Source organism: Dysidea avara, chromosome 9 (genome assembly GCF_963678975.1).
Source record: "Dysidea avara chromosome 9, odDysAvar1.4, whole genome shotgun sequence".
Taxonomy (NCBI): domain Eukaryota; kingdom Metazoa; phylum Porifera; class Demospongiae; order Dictyoceratida; family Dysideidae; genus Dysidea; species Dysidea avara.
In genome coordinates, this window is record NC_089280.1 from 34,457,724 (window position 1) to 34,475,337 (window position 17,614).

At 39.2% G+C, this 17,614-nt stretch overlaps 4 protein-coding genes across 4 annotated transcripts; 2 read left to right on the top strand and 2 right to left on the bottom strand.

The window, feature by feature from the left end:
• Positions 1-544: 544 nt before the first annotated feature.
• On the top strand, positions 545-8,186 carry LOC136265552 (ras-related protein Rab-13-like). Its single transcript, XM_066060427.1, has 6 exons — positions 545-791; positions 843-903; positions 2,134-2,194; positions 5,940-6,017; positions 7,178-7,403; positions 7,903-8,186. Exons 1-6 carry the CDS (start codon positions 638-640, stop codon positions 7,962-7,964), a joined length of 642 nt encoding a protein of 213 aa, XP_065916499.1. The 5' UTR covers positions 545-637; the 3' UTR covers positions 7,965-8,186.
• On the bottom strand, positions 7,909-12,467 carry LOC136265551 (uncharacterized). The gene is made up of 7 exons (XM_066060426.1): positions 12,263-12,467; positions 12,104-12,211; positions 9,453-9,615; positions 9,315-9,401; positions 9,225-9,262; positions 9,019-9,066; positions 7,909-8,972 (listed from the first exon to the last, which is right to left on the bottom strand). The coding sequence occupies exons 3-7, from the start codon at positions 9,546-9,548 to the stop codon at positions 8,183-8,185; spliced, it is 1,059 nt and encodes a 352-aa protein (XP_065916498.1). The 5' UTR covers positions 9,549-9,615; positions 12,104-12,211; positions 12,263-12,467; the 3' UTR covers positions 7,909-8,182.
• On the top strand, positions 12,011-16,199 carry LOC136265553 (uncharacterized). The gene is made up of 6 exons (XM_066060428.1): positions 12,011-12,697; positions 12,752-12,812; positions 12,876-12,936; positions 12,990-13,067; positions 13,313-13,535; positions 15,983-16,199. Exons 1-6 carry the CDS (start codon positions 12,484-12,486, stop codon positions 16,048-16,050), a joined length of 705 nt encoding a protein of 234 aa, XP_065916500.1. The 5' UTR covers positions 12,011-12,483; the 3' UTR covers positions 16,051-16,199.
• LOC136265550 (DDB1- and CUL4-associated factor 10-like) lies at positions 16,087-17,607 on the bottom strand. Its single transcript, XM_066060425.1, has one exon. The coding sequence runs from the start codon at positions 17,590-17,592 to the stop codon at positions 16,225-16,227; it is 1,368 nt and encodes a 455-aa protein (XP_065916497.1). The 5' UTR covers positions 17,593-17,607; the 3' UTR covers positions 16,087-16,224.
• Positions 17,608-17,614: the final 7 nt, after the last annotated feature.

Genomic DNA, 17,614 nt, shown 5'->3' on the forward strand with positions numbered 1-17,614 from the left:
GATGATGACGAGATCAGTGTGTGGAAACTTCAACAATAATTTGGTCTACTTGTATGGAGTAATAAAGATTCTAATTCTGAAAGGACAGTAACTGTATTTAGGAACATGGACATTGCTGTAAAGACACTGGGTACAGTTGCTTACCAATTTAACCTGCAATTTAGTGTTTAGAAGCTAACTAGTTAAATTGTGTGCAAATTTGCATAGCCGGCCAATTTTAATAATAGCGTGTGCAAATTAATGCAGGATTGAGTGAGGTCCAGCTTAGTTGAAGTGTAGTGGTAGATACTGGAGGCCACTATGTATGACACAATATAGTATAACTAGAGCCATTTCATCCTTGATCTCAAAACACTTAATAATATCACTGAATGAACTTTACCAAATATGGCAAGAAAATCCCTCATGATAGATCAATGAATTTTAATAACCACTGCATGCCACGAATGGAAATTCACGTCGAGGTTCACGTAGTCAGTAAATAGTGCCAGCCACGTTAAGTGCTATCGCATACAGTAGCTAAAGCGACCAATGTGGTATGTCAAATGCACACGTGATCTCATCGAGCATAAAGCCCACAAGCACAGTTTTTGGTCAGGAATTCAAACTCGGGCTCGTCCTCGGGTTGGTCGATGCGATGGCCACTTCTTATGATTATTTGTTCAAGCTCCTCATCGTTGGAGGTAGAGAATCCAACAAACACAAGATGTTGGAGAAATTCCTCAGCCAAAATAACGCAACGGCGCCTGTTGGCAATCTTACCACGGGGATCACGTATGGCTCAGCATCTGGTAAGCGTTTATTAGTTCAGTGATCACCCGTTATGACGATATTGTTAATAGGTATTGACTACAAGCTGACGAATCTGAACCGTAATGGGCGGAAAATTAGATTACAGATTTGGTGAGGTGATGATGAGAGGAGGCGTGTATCTTCCATTCCATCCAATAATTATTTATGATCCAGTGGGATCAATAGTATGAGCTTTGTTGTTGAGCAAGTGACACACAGATACTCACTGTAGGCTGATCTGCGGCTGTGATTAAACTCACTGAAGTCATTGGCCTAACCATATGGCCTAACCCACTAAATTAATGCCTACCCCAGTGCCAAGTCAACGGTTGTATTTTGACACCTACAGTGAACGAAATTTTGGCCCATTAGACTTCTACTGTAGTCATAGAACCTATAGTGCATGGCACCACTGTAATAGCCCACTAGTCTCGTGTCCAGACTGCTTTGTGTGTGTGCGCGCATGTGTGTGTGTGTAGGGTCAAGGTACAATCTTTGGGAATTATTGATTAGTGTTGCAAAGACCTATTAATGAAGCGAGAATGGGAAAAATGGCACGTGCCCTTGGATGCAGAGTTTTAAAGTTTGTCGAGCAAACATGCACGATTTTTCCAACCTTTTATCGCTAACAGGCCTTTTCTATTCATCAGTACTTATCAACAATCCCCAAAAGTTGTAGATCCTGCACAAAAATGTTATTGGAGATCCACCAGACCCTTTTCCCAACCCCACACAAAAATCAGTCTAGGCACAAGACTAATACCCCACCATTTTGTGTACAATACATAATTGGCTAAGTTTTTGAACATATATCCCTTTTCCTGTACAAATTGCAAATCTGCAACTTTTCTTAGGCTGTTTAGGTTGTTGTTATTCTCCGTTGCTATCACCAGATTTAATATCTTCCTCATTGTTGATCACGTGAAAAGCTAATTTAAATTAGCATAAGGAACCAAGTGTGAGATAACTAACAAATGTGTGAGAGATGAGGTTGTACACTTAGCTTTTGAAATCATGCGGAATCTAGCAAATGGAAATGAAATCTTCCAACTGGTAAAGTTTTCTGTGCATTTCTGCATAGCCAACCATATAAAGTAATTTTAACTTGTTAACTGCATATTTAGAATCCAGATATATGTGATGGACTACCCGTCCCTGAGTTGATAGCTTCATTAAACACGCTATTGGCTTGGCTTGATTGTTATTTTGTATGCAACAGAGAACAACATGTCAAATTAGGCTATTTTCTCCCATCTTCCATTCAACAAAATTGAATACATTCTACTGTGTATCTGAAAATTGAGTTGTCTCACCTCTAAACCATCTCGTCGTATTACATAGGGATACTGCAGGACAGGAGAGATTCAGATCAGTGACGTCATCATTCTACCGAGGATCTCATGTGAGTAAAACTGTGTAAAGTGGAACCTGTTAATGTGGACACTTGAGGACACTTACATAATCCAGACACTTAGTTAAGGTCCCAAAGTGTCCCTTAGTACATAAAACATAAACTGACCTGGAAAATCAGGACACCTTGATAATCAGGACACCTTGATAATCAGGACACCTTGGTAATCAGGACACCTTGATAATCAGGACACCTTGATAATCAGGACACCTTGATAATCAGTACACCTTGATAATCAGGACACCTTGATAATCAGGACACCTTGATAATCAGGACACCTTGATAATCAGTACACCTTGATAATCAGGACACCTTGATAATCAAGACACCTTGATAATCAGGACACCTTGATAATCAGGACACCTTGATAATCAGGACACCTTGATAATCAGGATACTATTGGTTGGTGTCCATGGTTAAGTGATCAAGACACACTTATTGTTAGTATTGCATCATTCACATAATACAATATTCTTAAGTTGAGTCGATGTTGTACTACCAAAACCAGGTGCCCAGTTAAGGCTACCATATGTGTACACATTTTTGTGGAGTAGTAAGTTTCAGGTTTTTTTTTCGTGGGTCACTCATTTTTACACTTAGACACACGATAGTGTGTCGTGTGGCCAAGTACAGCTAGTTCGGATGCGTGACAGACAAGTGTGTATTTTACAGGAACCAAGAAAATACTGTTTTCACACATTCATAGCTCAATATTTCCTGAATGGAAATTAACCAGTTTTGCTGTGGAAACTCCATCGGGATAGGACACCTCCTATTCTAAATTTGAGTTGAAACCGCCCAGCCATCACTGAGATATGCACCTTCAAAGTTTGTCTTATTTTCTTTGTATTTTCTTCATCTGCTTCTTCTTTTTCTATTCACTCCACTCGCTATAACTCGTGCATGCTTTAGTTGATTGACTTCAAATTTGGAGGGCAGTAAAATACATAATGCTGCACATTTACAGCATGAACTAAGAACAACGGAATTATGTGCAATTTTGAAAATCACAAAAGCTATTTGTTGTCATGTCTACAGGATAATCCGCTTGATGGAATAACTTGAAAATCGGTCTGTGCATGAAGTTACTATTGTAGTGCAAACTTTTTGTGGTTTGAAGTACTGAGAGTACTAGATAAGGAGATAAAACAAGTGAAAAGTGCAATCAAAATACTCTAATAGAACAGTCAATTTGAAAATAGCATGTGTTGTGTGACCAACAGCTGGTGCGGGCAGGAAGCATACAGAACCAAGAAAATGCCGTTTTCATGTATCCATAGCTCGATAGTGCTTGAGCAGTAATTAATCATTTTTGCTGTGGAACTTCCTCAAAGTAGGACATCTACCATGAGCCATGAGTCGAATCTACCCAGCTATCTTTGTGCCTTCAAATTTCAGTTCTTTGCAGTCTTTAACAATTAAGGGAAAAAGTATAATGGGCGAGTTAAAAGGAAGTGTCAAGGCCAACCATAGGCTGGTTTTGGAACTTGAAATTACAGATGTCTGCACAATAACAGCCAAGCTGTGAAATAAGGTGCGGCCTTAAATTTATTAGCGTTAACATCATTGCAGCCATTTCTTGGCCACCACTTTTGATTTTGCAACTTTTTTTTTACCCAGACTTTTTAAGGCTGCACCTTTTTTTCATACCTTGGCTGATTTTGTGTGGATTATCTATTGTGTATCATAAAGCTAATCGAAATAATTTTCAATGTTGAAAATATTTGCGAACAGCTAAGCAACTGTAAAATTATCTTCCTCAAATATTTGTACATATATGGTATCCCTTTGTATTAAAAATAGACTATACGCTATTGTAATTTTAGCTAACTATTTTTATATATCACATACAACTGTAATTTATTAACTGTAATTTCATGATCCATTGATTGCTATTTATATCTGATAAGGAAACGTCACAAATAATTGTTTCTCGACTGCTTTATATTTAGCCTGCTAATGACATTTGTGACTGTCTCTGGGAAAACCGGTCTTATCGCCCATTTAAAAGTATCGAGAAACGTCGGTTTTAAATATTCTGAGTGTTGTAGCTGGCCAATGGTGGTAGCTACGCATACCAAATTTTCACACGTTTCACAACAATTTCTTACCTTCCTGATCATCCACTGAAGAAGTAGTCAACAGCTAAGTTTCCCGCCATTTTAGATAGTTTTTAAACCGAGGTTGTCTGTATCAGGCGAGCTCCAGAAGGGGTGGGAGGCGGGGGCCCTGGAAGGCGGGGGCCCTGGAAGGCGGGCAAGATGGTGTTCAAAAATTGAAAAGAGACGTGCTAGGATGAATTAGGCCAAGTTATAGGCCATTCAGGGCTCAGAACTGGCTAAAATGAAAGGAAATTTACAGCACAGGTCATTGTCCAACACCACAGAGCTGTACAGCCACACACAGCCATCTCCTGGTCGGCCAGGGCTCCATCAAGACCCCAGACCACTCGTACGGCTCGCCACTGTGCTCTAGAAAAGCAGCCAGCAAAAGCAGACCACTTTACTCTGGTCGACTGTGGCAGTGAAACTTGATAGTGCATTCATTAAGCTTTGTGTTTGTGTGAAAAAATCAAACTTCCTGTCTTGGGCGATAAGAACGGTTTTCGTAGATCCAGTCACATTTTAGTTAAAACCTGAAGGGTGCTCTTTCTTTGTGTGTGTGTAAGGAAGGATCTAATTGAAGAGATTTACGTCCTGGTAGATTTTTGGTTGCTAAAATACCTGTAGAACCATTGGTCTTAACAAGTCCAGAAACTTGTTACAATCCAACATAAAGAAACTGCCTCAAAAAGCTTGCCATTGCAGGACTTCAATATAGACTCTATATAATCTTAATTTCTTAGCTACTTAGTGTAGCATACAATAAAATATTTTGTCCATTTTGGGTACAGACAGACAGATTCACTTATCTTGCAGACATGGGGCCAAGTACATTTAAAAGTACTTAAGTAAAGTACAAGTACTTTTGAATTTTCCAAGTACAAGTACAAGTACTCCAGCAGTAATCAAGAGAGTACTTAAGTAAAGTACAAGTACATGCTGGAAGTACTTAAGTAAAGTACAAGTACATTTTGCTGTAGTAAAATATATGTTGTATTCAGTGTATTGTAGTATGTAAGTGTGTCTAGGGGGGTTGGTTTTTGTCAACTATTCTCTCTCTTAAACTCTTAAAATGCACTGACTTGAACAACAGCATTGGCGACATCGTTAATCGTGGCAACATGATACACAGTAAGGTTGGGGAAGGCAATAGAAGAATCGCAAGAAGTTGTAAACTGCACCTTCATACAATTTTGATATTCTCATTGTACGCCCACTGTGTACAAACTATATACAATGTTTGCAGTACTTAAAAGTACTTTAAGTACTCAAGTACACTCAAGTACTTAGCAAAGTACTTGAGTATAAGTACAAGTACATTGGGGAAATTAAGAAAGTATTTAAGTAAAGTACAAGTACTTTCAAATCTGTACTTAAGTGTACTTAAGTATAAGTACTCATGTACTTGGCCCCATGTCTGTTATCTTGTTGAAAAAAGTTTTGCACACACCCATGGCAACAGGCCTGCAGCCAGCTGTGGCTGGTACACCTTTAAATATACAATAATGTATAGATGGAACATCTCGTGTAGAAAGAGTTCAGTAGTAATTCAACATAATAATGTGTTTTGTGTTTATTATCAAATTCCAACCTTAGTATCACGTATACACTGTACTTTCTTATTATCTGTGTAGGGAGCAGTGCTGGTGTTTAGTTTGGCACAACAACCATCATTTCCAGGATTGGAGTTCTGGCTCAAAGAAATTAGAGAGGTATGCTACTTGAATATTATTATATATATACATGGCTATATATGAACAATGGGAGGGACTGGTTTTGTCAGGGATTCAGGAACCTCCTTTGAATATTGTAGTAGTAATAGGCATGAGTGTGTCTTGAAAAGCCGGCATGTCACACCAGCATGTTAATCAACAGGAGAATTAAAACATTTCGGGCATATGTAGTTTCGTTCCCCATCCAATTGAACTGGAATTTGGTACATGTCAAAGCAAAGGCCAGTACATGTGAATCCAGTAAATATACTCTAATAGTGCAGTCACCCTAATAGAGCATTCAGTCTGTACAATCACAGTTGTTCACATATACAAAAGCAATACGTCAAGCACATATATATTGACATTCTGTCTGTTATTACGAAAGAAGAAAAGGACAGTAGTCTCAAAGCTTATGGCCACTGTTAATAATTACAGCATCACCACTCAATTCATAATCACAGCCAATTCTTGCAACTTGTGGCATCACAATTTTTCACCCTGGCACAGCTTGGCTGTTTTGTTATTTATAAGTACATCCAATAATATATTTTAAATCAAATATACATAGAATTTAACTACTAGTAAAATCACGAGTGTTAAAGTAGTTGGCAATGCTAACTACTCTAATAGAGCAGTCATATTCGAATACAGTGTTGTATTAGAATGTACTGAACAAATGAACAGGTTTGTTATCTGAACACTTTTGTGGCACAAGATGATCAGATAATGGAGTAGTCCCAGTGTAGATCTGCCCATGGTCCACACAATTCCATTTACACGTTAATCTTGATGAATTTATAATGTGGTATCCCTCAAGTTAGGATATTCATGCTACAGGTAGTGATGCTTGAAAAATCAAGAACCCATAATTGTGTGATAATATGCAGAATTAATGCAAGATCCAGGTTATCTGAGCCTCAAGCAACAAGTTTTCAGAGAAGTGAAATGTTTTGATCTTTCTACACTACTCAAAATACTCTAATAGAACAGTCATTTCAAATGCTGATCAGAGTAATAGACTACTCTAATAGAGCAGTCACCTCTATGTTTATAATGTGTGTCAAGGTATTTGATAGTTTTGCTGTGATATGGAGATTCCAATCCTTCTGTGTATTCTGGAGAATTTTTCATCATTTATTTCTAATTTTTCTCTCCAGAATGTTCCCAAAAGATGTGTTGTGTTGCTTGTTGGCACAATGTCATCAGGAGAAGCTGTAAGAGAGGTGTCAGTTCAAGCAATGGAAGAGTTTTCAGCAGCACAAGAAGTTCAATACTTTGAGTGTGACCTTGACCATGTCAACCAAAGTGGTGTTAATGAGATATTCACATCATTAGTTGATACTATTGTGGATAATATTTTAGTAGGCGGACAAAACTTTGAAAGTGAGTCTTTATAAATACAAGACGACCATAATTTACTTTTCTGTTGTAAAATAATTTTTGCAAAACATCGCGATACTCTAATAGAGCAGCCATTCACATAAATCACATAAAAGTTTTACATGAAAACTTTTGCATGAAAATAAAGCAAATTAGTACACAATGGGATCCGTGAAATGTGGAAACCTTGGGATGTCCTGATTATCAAGGTGTCCCGATTCTCAAGGTGTCCTGATTTTCCAGGTCAGTTTATGTACTAAGGGATACTTTGGGACCTTAACTGAGTGTCTGGATTATGTAGGTGTCCTCAAGTGTCCACATTAACGGGTTCCACTTTATAAATGTTTGTCTTGCAAAACTCAATCTTTTAGTCTTCCAGGATTTGTCCCTAACATAATGTTGTTAGTATTGATGTTACTTATTACTGTGTTAGTCATATTGGCTAGCTACTGGTTTACTATTATTACTGTAGTAATTATTACATGTCTTTTCTCCATTGTAGACAGTATCAAACTTAATGACTCAGCACTTTCAGATACTACAAGTAAATCATGTTGTAAATAATTTATAACATAAATAATATTTTTGTAACTTGAACGAAAACATATGGGGACAGTCATACACAAACTGTACACATGCCCCACACACATACACACATGTATAAATACATTGACCCCACTTGAAAGATCAACAACAAAGCAATGTAATATTGCCACGTATACCCATCATGAGTTTCGACAATGATGATCATGATTATAACATGTAATTGAAAATACTATTGACTAAGTAGTTGGTAATTCTGGAATTACAACAGGTCCGATTGACAAGTTACACTTCACAGGAGATATGCTAGTGGTATTAGCAGTAGGTGGAGGGGCCCTCACTGCCATACCCCTAACTGAATAATCACTGCTAGATTTCTGATAGTGACGGAACTGAGTTTGAGCTGTAGATGGAGTAGACATTGTATCCTCACTGTAAGGAGAGTATGGTACTCTTATTGGAGTAGTGTGTTTGTATGACGATGATGTTGAGATACTTGACATTGGAGTCTTGTCTCTAGAGGTATACTGGGATACCTGCAGAAATGTGTGCACGTTTAAAGATGGTTTGTTTCTGGTGGGCTCGTCCAGTGAGCAATACAGCAGGTCAGGTGATATACTACGAGGTACTCTGACTGGATATGGGTTACCATAAGGATATCTCTGGTTATCTAACACTCGTGGGGATAGTAGATTATGTTGCTGCTGTGGTCTACCACTGCCACCAACAAACAATGTATCTTGTGGTGGCACCAAGTGCATGGGATGAGGTGATCTTTTAGGAGTATACTTGTTCTGTGATACTGGGGTGGTGGGTGGTGTTCTTATGTTTAGTGACACTGAATTATTGTCTTCATTTTGTACCAGTGAGATGTTATCTGACACTGTGGGACTACTAGCTTGTATCTGTAACTGGACTGTGTTAATTGGCTTCTTGGTGGGTTTCAATCGATGATGGATGCTCCGGACACCTCCATTACATGACTTCACTGATACAGGTACAGTGTCACTACCATCCAGTGATATTTCACTATATGATGACATGAATTACACACCAGGGGATATCAATTGTTTACCTCAATAGTAAGTATTGTATCATATCTTCAGATAGTTCAGTAACATTTCTACAAGGGACAGTGTATACATAATATGTTAGTAGTAGCCACCTCATTAATAAAACCACCTTATTATAGTGACCATGTCAAGTAGGTCCCAAACATAGCTAAGGTGTCCCCAAACTAGTATTAATGAGGCTCACTACACAATTAATTAATCAACTCACTCGTCACTAACATCTTTCTTTCTCAACCTGGGTTGACACTAGATGACCACTAATAATAAAGTACACACACACATGGTGATCATATCTTACTGTACTACTAGTGGATCTTGGGGTTCTTTTCAGTGGCAAATATTCTGACAAGTTAACAGTCTTCAATTCAGGCTCATCCTTGCTGACCTACACTAATATCATCACATACTGACCACAACACACCTATCACACTGGTACTTTATTCATCCCAGAGTGTAATCCAGGCTTCCATATGTACACTGGAGTGAAGGTACAGTCAGTGAGCTTAATGTGACTGGGTTGGGTGAGGACCATCTGTACGTGTGTAACCTTCGCCTCCTCTGAGTTGTCTTCAACAGGTTTAGTGACTGTAGTTCTTGTTCTGTGATATTCAGATGTGAAATAGTAGTAACATCTCTTTACATGTATAGTTTGTGTCTTAACCTCCTACACCAACTTTGTACTTTGTGTAAACTTCGTATAGAGGTAGATTAGTGGAGTATCATACAGTACAGTAGTACTGTATATTAGGGATCAGGTTTTTCTGGCCAAAAATATCACCCAAAAACCAGTGAACATTTATCCCTACTTCAGTCTATGAGCATATACTTGTATGGAATTTAAAAAGGACAACAGAATGAAATGGCCAAACCCAACTGGATTTCTCAATAATGTTGATTGACTGCAAATCTATAGGCTGATCAAATCATATCAATTAAGTTGTTGATTGGGGAGATAGTTAACCTTTTGATTCCATGCCGGCACACTGACACACTGACATAGAAAGTAAAAAAGAAATATTTTTTCAAAACTTTCGGGAAGTTTTATTGGGGAGTGTATCTAAAGCATGACTATATTAGGACACAATTGATAATGTGTAGATGTGTTATTGGACTAACAGTTTTGATTAGGATGAATTAAAACTTTTCATTTCAATTGAGTGTTGAACAACAACACATTTACCATGTTTGATACACACTACAAGTTGTGTTTGTACAACAGAAGAAATTATATAAGTTTATATTAATGTTTGCACACTTGTGTGTACTGATATGTACATACATGTACACTTGCTCACACACACAACACACACACACAGCAAAGCCTTCAGCTGCCGCTAGGTGGTCACGCTGCCCAGTGGCCAGCACTGGGGCACCTGTGTGCTACTCAGGTGCTATGGGTCAGCGCAGGCATGTCCTCCTGGGGCAGGACTAGTAACCCACGGGAGACTGTACCATGTCTCACAGGTGAAGGTGTGGGCACCCAAGGTCCCACCTGGACCTTCAACTGCTATATGAGACATGGACAGTTCAGCATTTGCTTCCCCAGTAAACACCAGGTACCCATTGATGTTACAGCTGGGTGGGCTGCTTCCCCAGTTGGCACCAGGCCACCAGGTCCCCATTTTAACAGCTGGGTAGACTGGAGCAATGTGAGTAAAGTTTCTTGCTCAAGGAAACAACAACACCAAAGTGGCCCAGCTGGGAATCGAACCTGGAGCCTTACGATTACCAGGTGGACGCCCTAACCACTTGGCTATGCTCCCCCCCCCCCCCCCCCCCCCCCACACACACACAGAGCCTCTGTGAACCAGTACTGGGAAGCCTGTGCGTTACTCAAGACACTCATCCTTGTACAGGCAAATCGTTTTGGGCCAGGATGAACAACTCCTGAGTTTCATGGAGAGTGGCTGTGGTACCCAAAGTTCCACAACAACCCCAACACTGCTAAGTGAGGTAAGGGCAGTTGGGCACTTGCTTCCCCAGTTAACACTGGGTACCCATTGATGTCACAGCTGAGTGCCAGGTCTCCATTATACAGCTGGAGCAATGTGAGAAAAGTTTCTTGCTCAAGGAAACAACAACAGCAACTTGGCGTAACTGGGAAACCTTTCAATTGCTCTAGCCACTTGGCTATGCTGCCTCACATGTACACACATATATGCACACAGAGGGTGTATCCATTGGACTACTGGACTCACACACCCAAACACAAGCGACTTATCATGGAGTACCCATATAAATAACACTGCTTCTAAGGCTCAATCAGTGAAAGCATTCTTACAAACACTTTTTTCAACCACTAAAAGTGATTATAGCATCATTTTGTATACAGGATTCTCAATGTCTTGTAGAGGCACTAAAGTTTTACCTGCCTATTTAGCAGTATGAGTAGTGGTTTTTCATAAATATGTGTAGTCTTACCTGCCTGTTAAATATTGGGAAGAATTTCTCTGGTTAACTACTAACACTGCACATCGGTTGCAATTTACAAGCACTATAAACTAAACAGCCAGCGAATCGAGTGAATATGCAGATTTATTATTGCTGCAATAAGGTAATTGTGCAGCGTAACACTGACTGAATTTTATGCCAGTGTGTGCTATTATACAAAAGAAGTCTAGAGAAGACGGACAGATGTATCACAGTGCTTGTATTACTGTTAGTGAACTACACTGAGGTTATAATGTACAATTTAGGTCTTGTGGTGATCTGATGGTGATTTCTAAAACACTTCAGTAGTTCAATGCACACGCACGCACGCACGCACGCACGCACGCACGCACGCACGCACGCACGCACGCACGCACACACACCACAATGCACACTTAGTACACAGAATTGCCTGTCAACCAACCACCGTACCCCCCCCCCCCCCCCCCCCCCCTAATAGAAGCTGCATAACCACCTGACACCGATTACTTTAGGGCCAAGTAAGACAACTTCTTGAGGTCCTAGACAGTTGAGGTGGTGATCTGGTCCAGGTGCTATTCAGCAGCTCTGCCTTGTACAAGCATGAAGTGTACACATAGGGTATTTCTGGTGTTGGTTTGGTGTGTTACAGTGTCCATTATCGAACTATACACTCACCTTGTGGTTGGTCTTGAAGTAGTTGGTAATCGTGGGAGGACCTTTTGCTGATTGGCTGGTGGATGTCACTGTCAACTTCAATTAACTTCAAAGTTGGCAGGGAGAGAGCTACACATTACTCCACATATCAACACTCTACACAACGCTACCAATGCTCACATTCAACAGGTGAAGCTGTTGTTACGTGTGTATATTTCTTCGTCTTTTCTATGGCATCAATTATAGACCTGTTTATCGGCGGTATCTCCACGGATTTATCTCTACTAGCTAGCCAACAACCAGGGTGTTGACAGTAAGGCTGTCCGCACTGCCACTCCTCTGGCTCCATAGTTACCATCACGAACACGTGATACACAGCAAAACTTAAAGCATCTACGCACATGCGCGAGCACATAATTTTCACTTTTTCGGTTTTATTTTCAAATAGGGTAGACGTTATGGGCGACTCCTACGATTACCTGTTTAAAATACTTATCATAGGCAACACGGAGTCTAACAAACACAGAGTATTGGATAAATTTCTGGACGAGACCACTGCGGGGCGAAGTCCGAGGGGTAACCTTACTGTAGGGACGCCGAACGGTAGTTCTCAAGGTAACACTTAGCATATGTCGCGTACCAGTAATGATCTTACCATGCTGTATAAAGGACTCGACTTTAAGCTGAAGGATGTTTATCAAAATGGAAAGAAAATTAAGTTGCAACTTTGGTAAGGGAAACCTTGGATCTGCATTGGCACACAGGTCCTGACATCACGTGCTACTCGTTGTAGGGACACGGCTGGCCAGGAAAGGTTCAGGTCAGTAACATCATCATTCTATCGAGGATCACATGTGAGTGAGCCGGGGACCAGTGCAATGCATACGTAATGTATCATCTTCCCTAGGGTGGTATACTGGTGTTTACACTGTCAAAGCAGCCGTCGTTTGCTGGACTAAAATTCTGGTTGGAAGAAATTCGAGCAGTATGCTATTGTTTACTGTTAATTTCTTGTACTGTGTACTAATGCATTGATCTTTAAAGTGATAACAATAGATAGGATACCTCACAGCACACATGACAATCAGTTTTATTGATAGTGATAATATTTAGTTCAGGTCACATGGTACACTAGTGGTTGTGAGTGCCTCAGTGTATTGTACTGGCTTTATGTGTGTACTGTCAATGATTTACATAAAATTAATATCTTTTCTTCTGTTTTTGTTGTAGAATGCACCACACAGGTTTGTTATTTTACTGGTCGGTACAACATCAGCTCATGAAGACAAAGAAGTGGCACAAGAAGTTGTAGAAGAATTTGCCTACGAACACAACGTACAATATTTTGAGTGTGTACTAGACAGCACAGACTCCAGTGGGACTAGTAAAATACTTACTGTATTAATTGATAAGATTATGGAAAACTTTCTCTCTGCTGGGAAACAAATAGGAGGTGAGAACTATATGAATCCAGAAGAGGTTGGTCACACGTCATGAAATATCTCACGATGTCATAGTTTAATCTATTCCTCCCTAACACATCAATGTCACTGTGAAGTGTTTTAACTTACAAATAGTGGATCCATGTACATATCATGCCTCCTAGAATCCTCATTAATCTTATTTTAGCTATCCCAACACAACATGGCTTCCTAGCTAAAAATTAAGTGCTGTGTCATCCATATTATCTTGTGAATGTGATGACAAAGTGTGAATGTGACAAAGGGACTTAAAATGATATAGCTACAACAATTTCAGACACCAACGTGTCATATGACCCTCCTCTGGTATGAATTATACAAGGTTGTGGTGAATTTCTCAAGTGTTCATGATCTATTGTATTCAGTCAATGTATCCTGGTAACATGTAGTGTAGACAGGTTCTGGTCACCATGACATCTGTGTAAAGCACTCATCTCACTGAAATGATGTAATTATTGTGGTTTACTGTCCCACATTTTTTTGCATAGCAGCTACTGTATATTTGACCAGATCTGCAAATTCTCACATGTTAGTGCAAGCCTTATAATGCATTAAATGCAATGGGTGAAATATTTACATTAAAAATCTGTAAATTTTTTTGAGTGCTTGTTTCATGATGAAGGAAGCTGCTAACGGCAAAAACCTTGATAACATTGCATCATGATCACCAATGCAAGAGGAATTCGAAAACCTTTGTATCCTGTCAGTATTCTCAAGGAGATGGAAGATATGAGCATTGGTCTGCCTTGTGTTGGACAAGTGGTTTATTATTGTTTTTCTTCATATTTTTCCTTCGCATTGGTTGTAGGAAGGGCCTGGAAGACAAAACTATGCATTTGCCTGTTCATAGAGACCTGATGGCGCAAGTTGCATCTCTGTAAAGGACTGCATTCATAAGTTATGAACACTTAATTAAGCACCTTTAGTTTATTTTCTGTATTGTATTTGATTTTCTGTTGGTGCCACTTTGTAGCACTGTAACTAAAGTTCTTGGCTTCTAGAGCTGAAACTTGTAACCATTCTTATGGCTATCTAGATAAAGAAAATGGAGTTCGAAAAATGTGTTAACATGTGGGGTTCTTGCAGATCAAGTCACATATAGTGGGGGCTGTGGTATATTTAGCATGGCAAAACAAATGCTGCCCATGTACAAAACTTCTCTACAAATATGCAGTACATTAAGTGTGGCTTGTGTGTTGTAGTTAACTGCCTAGTGTGAATGTGTGCACTAAAATGAGTTTGCCAAGCAGCCATGTATCCAATATTACAATAAAATTTATTAGGTGACTGATTGGCTGTTTACTGCCTTTTTTGCTGAAACTTTATTTGAGCATATCAATTTTCACTGTTCTGTTTCTATTCTCGGTTGTGCTCAGTGCATTGTGTACTCCTAAATGTACAGTATGTCTACAAGGTCTTGATGTAGTCATATCTTGACTCCTGCAAATTGATGTAAATGATGTTGAACTGGTATCTGAGAAAACAGTTTAAACAACAAGTGTATTGCTGCACATAAATGCTGCTTTGATAAATGCAAAGTGTGAAGAGCAGATTTGCTTTGTTTGGCTCCACATTGAGAAGATGACACAAGGGACTCTAAAGTGTTTCCTTGGAAGGTGATGGCCTTTAAAAATATTTTAGCAAGAGCTTCAAATCCTTGTGTTATTGCAGAGGGGGTTGAATTGAAGCAATACTTCACTAGTTGTGTTTGGGATTTCACTCTTTAGCCTCAGTAGTTGTAAAGCAAATGGTACGGGGTCGTTACATAATTAGGTTGCACCACACAAGAAAGCCCTTAGTCAAGCATCACCGTATGTATACTCTTTGTTACATTTTCCACAGACTGAGTTCTGTACCATTTATTGAACTAGCTTTCTCAAACATATATAATGGTGTCAGTGTATGAATTGTGTCTGATGTCTTCAAACAAGCTCATAAAGTTACCCACCTGGTAACAATTATCACACAGTGATCAATGGCTTCATCATTTTCCAGTGTGTCCAGTAAAACACATGGACATCTTGTTAATAAATAATTGTGGGATCATTAAATGTAACAGTGGGCCTTAGAAAGAGAGGTACAGTGTCCTTTATTCAGATGGTCCCTTTAAGAGAGGTTGTATGCTATGAAGACATTACATCATACACAAGTGGTTTATCCAGTGACACTGTTAACAACTAATGTATTACACTAAATAATAATAGGTGTCTATGTTTTTTTTACTGGACACTACTAGAACTAACTGGAAAACAATAATGAAGCTATTAATCATAAGTGTGACATTAGAAGAAACTAATGTGATAACCAGACATGTAAGGGTTTGGCCACTTTACACTGTACTTGTTTGAAGGTAACCTTTGAACCTTCAACCAATGTGTCAACCATAAAGTTCACTCTCCCACTGTTATTTTATTTACAGATAGTATTGTAATTGATGATTCTCTCACATCACACTCTGCAAGTAGTAGACAATGTTGTAAACATTAACACACTTCACTTGTATACCCAATACCCATTATAGCTTTTGTATTCACATAATTTATCATCATATTGTAACAGAAAATAAAATTTTTATATATATTGTATATGTATGCATAAATTTTGTGTACCATTGTATAAATATGTATATTACTGAAGTGATAGTATTATTGATAATAAGACTTATAGTCTTGGTTCATAGAAGGCTATCTGACCTCCCTGTCCACTTACAGCTAATACCATATCGCAAGGGGAAAACTTACAACAGAGTGGAACAGTACCTTTAGTGACGGGTAGTTCACAAACTTTGTGTAGTTCACTCGGTCCTTTATCAAAAATTCTCTCGAGCAATCCCAGAGCTGTGCTGGGTGCATCTTTGCTGGAACTATCATCAAATAAATCATCAATTTCTGGAGATGTTGCTAACAAATCAACGTTATCCACATTTGGTGCAGCTATCACACGACCACAGTAACTAATAGCTAACTTCTTCTGACGATCGATTACTTCACTAGGAATTTGTGAACGACGAAATCTCTTCATCGGAGAATAATATCTTAGTTTGTGCTGAGTGATCTCATTTCCAGCTGACAAAAGATTATGGATGGTTGGATCTTGTATGTTACCATTTCTTGATATATCGTACATAACAACATATTCACTAATTGACCCAAAGAAGCCTTGTTGCACTGATATGGCGGACACCATTGCATGTTCTGTGGGATGGATTGCCAAGGAATGAAATCCATTGGTTTTACTTTCAGGAAATGGAGTACACTCACTTTCAGTAAAGGCAAACACATTATTGCGTCGTTTCTCATGTAAAGTACTCACCCATGTACCGTGCTCTCGGAAATGTCCTGTAAACACACCTCTCTTCCAATACCTGTTAAGATCTGCTGGAATGTGTCGAAGTTGTGTATTGTTTATCACGAACACCATTGTATTGGTGCAGAAGACCAGTTTAGCTAACTGGCCTGAATAACAAGACAACACAATATCTTTACACTTCAGTAACAAGTTATCTTCACTCTGTTTAGCTTCCGTTAAGTTCCAATAAAGGATTGTCCCGTCCAAAGATGTGGTCAGTAATAGAGAGGTGTCCTGGTCGAACCCTAGACTCTTAATGGGTCCAGTGTGTCCAGTTAAGGTCAAGACTGGGGAAGAAATCTTACGAATGTCCCATAGTTTGGCTGTCCTGTCTGAAGACGCAGTAGCGAATTGTCTCTCACTCGTAAACACTATGTCATTGACTATATCAAGATGGGCCTCGTCTTGTTGAAACAATTTTTTCCTCGAAACACTGTCATGGCCACAAACGTCCCCGTGATACCCACCAGTAGTGACCACCCTTCCACTGCTGGGAGAGAATGCGATAGTACACGCCAAGTGATCTCTTTCAGCTGTTATACAACTGTCTGTGTGCCGAAACTTTCGGAAGAAATGCTTTGAGAATTTCAAGTATTCATGGTAAACGTTCTTCACTTGGAAAACTTGGCGCTGATTTAGGAGTGAGATGAAAGAATGCTTGTGATCGCAGCCACACCACATGAGCGCACATGCAATAAATTTA

What these genes read in the sequence shown, in the direction of transcription:
- LOC136265552 (XM_066060427.1), top strand. Translation starts at nt 638, where the DNA reads ATGGCCACTTCTTATGATTATTTGTTCAAGCTCCTCATCGTTGGAGGT. An exon ending in GGCTCAAAGAAATTAGAGAG is followed by an intron (nt 6,018 to 7,177) that starts GTATGCTACTTG and finishes TTTTCTCTCCAG; the next exon opens with AATGTTCCCAAAAGATGTGT. An exon ending in AGGCGGACAAAACTTTGAAA is followed by an intron (nt 7,404 to 7,902) that starts GTGAGTCTTTAT and finishes TCTCCATTGTAG; the next exon opens with ACAGTATCAAACTTAATGAC.
- LOC136265551 (XM_066060426.1), bottom strand. Translation starts at nt 9,548, where the DNA reads ATGGTCCTCACCCAACCCAGTCACATTAAGCTCACTGACTGTACCTTC. An exon ending in CAAGATCCACTAGTAGTACA is followed by an intron (nt 9,263 to 9,314) that starts GTAAGATATGAT and finishes GTGGTCATCTAG; the next exon opens with TGTCAACCCAGGTTGAGAAA. An exon ending in AAGAAAGATGTTAGTGACGA is followed by an intron (nt 9,067 to 9,224) that starts GTGAGTTGATTA and finishes TGTCCCTTGTAG; the next exon opens with AAATGTTACTGAACTATCTG.
- LOC136265550 (XM_066060425.1), bottom strand. Translation starts at nt 17,592, where the DNA reads ATGTGGTGTGGCTGCGATCACAAGCATTCTTTCATCTCACTCCTAAAT.
- LOC136265553 (XM_066060428.1), top strand. Translation starts at nt 12,484, where the DNA reads ATGCGCGAGCACATAATTTTCACTTTTTCGGTTTTATTTTCAAATAGG. An exon ending in GCCGAACGGTAGTTCTCAAG is followed by an intron (nt 12,698 to 12,751) that starts GTAACACTTAGC and finishes TGCTGTATAAAG; the next exon opens with GACTCGACTTTAAGCTGAAG. An exon ending in TGCTGGGAAACAAATAGGAG is followed by an intron (nt 13,536 to 15,982) that starts GTGAGAACTATA and finishes TTTTATTTACAG; the next exon opens with ATAGTATTGTAATTGATGAT.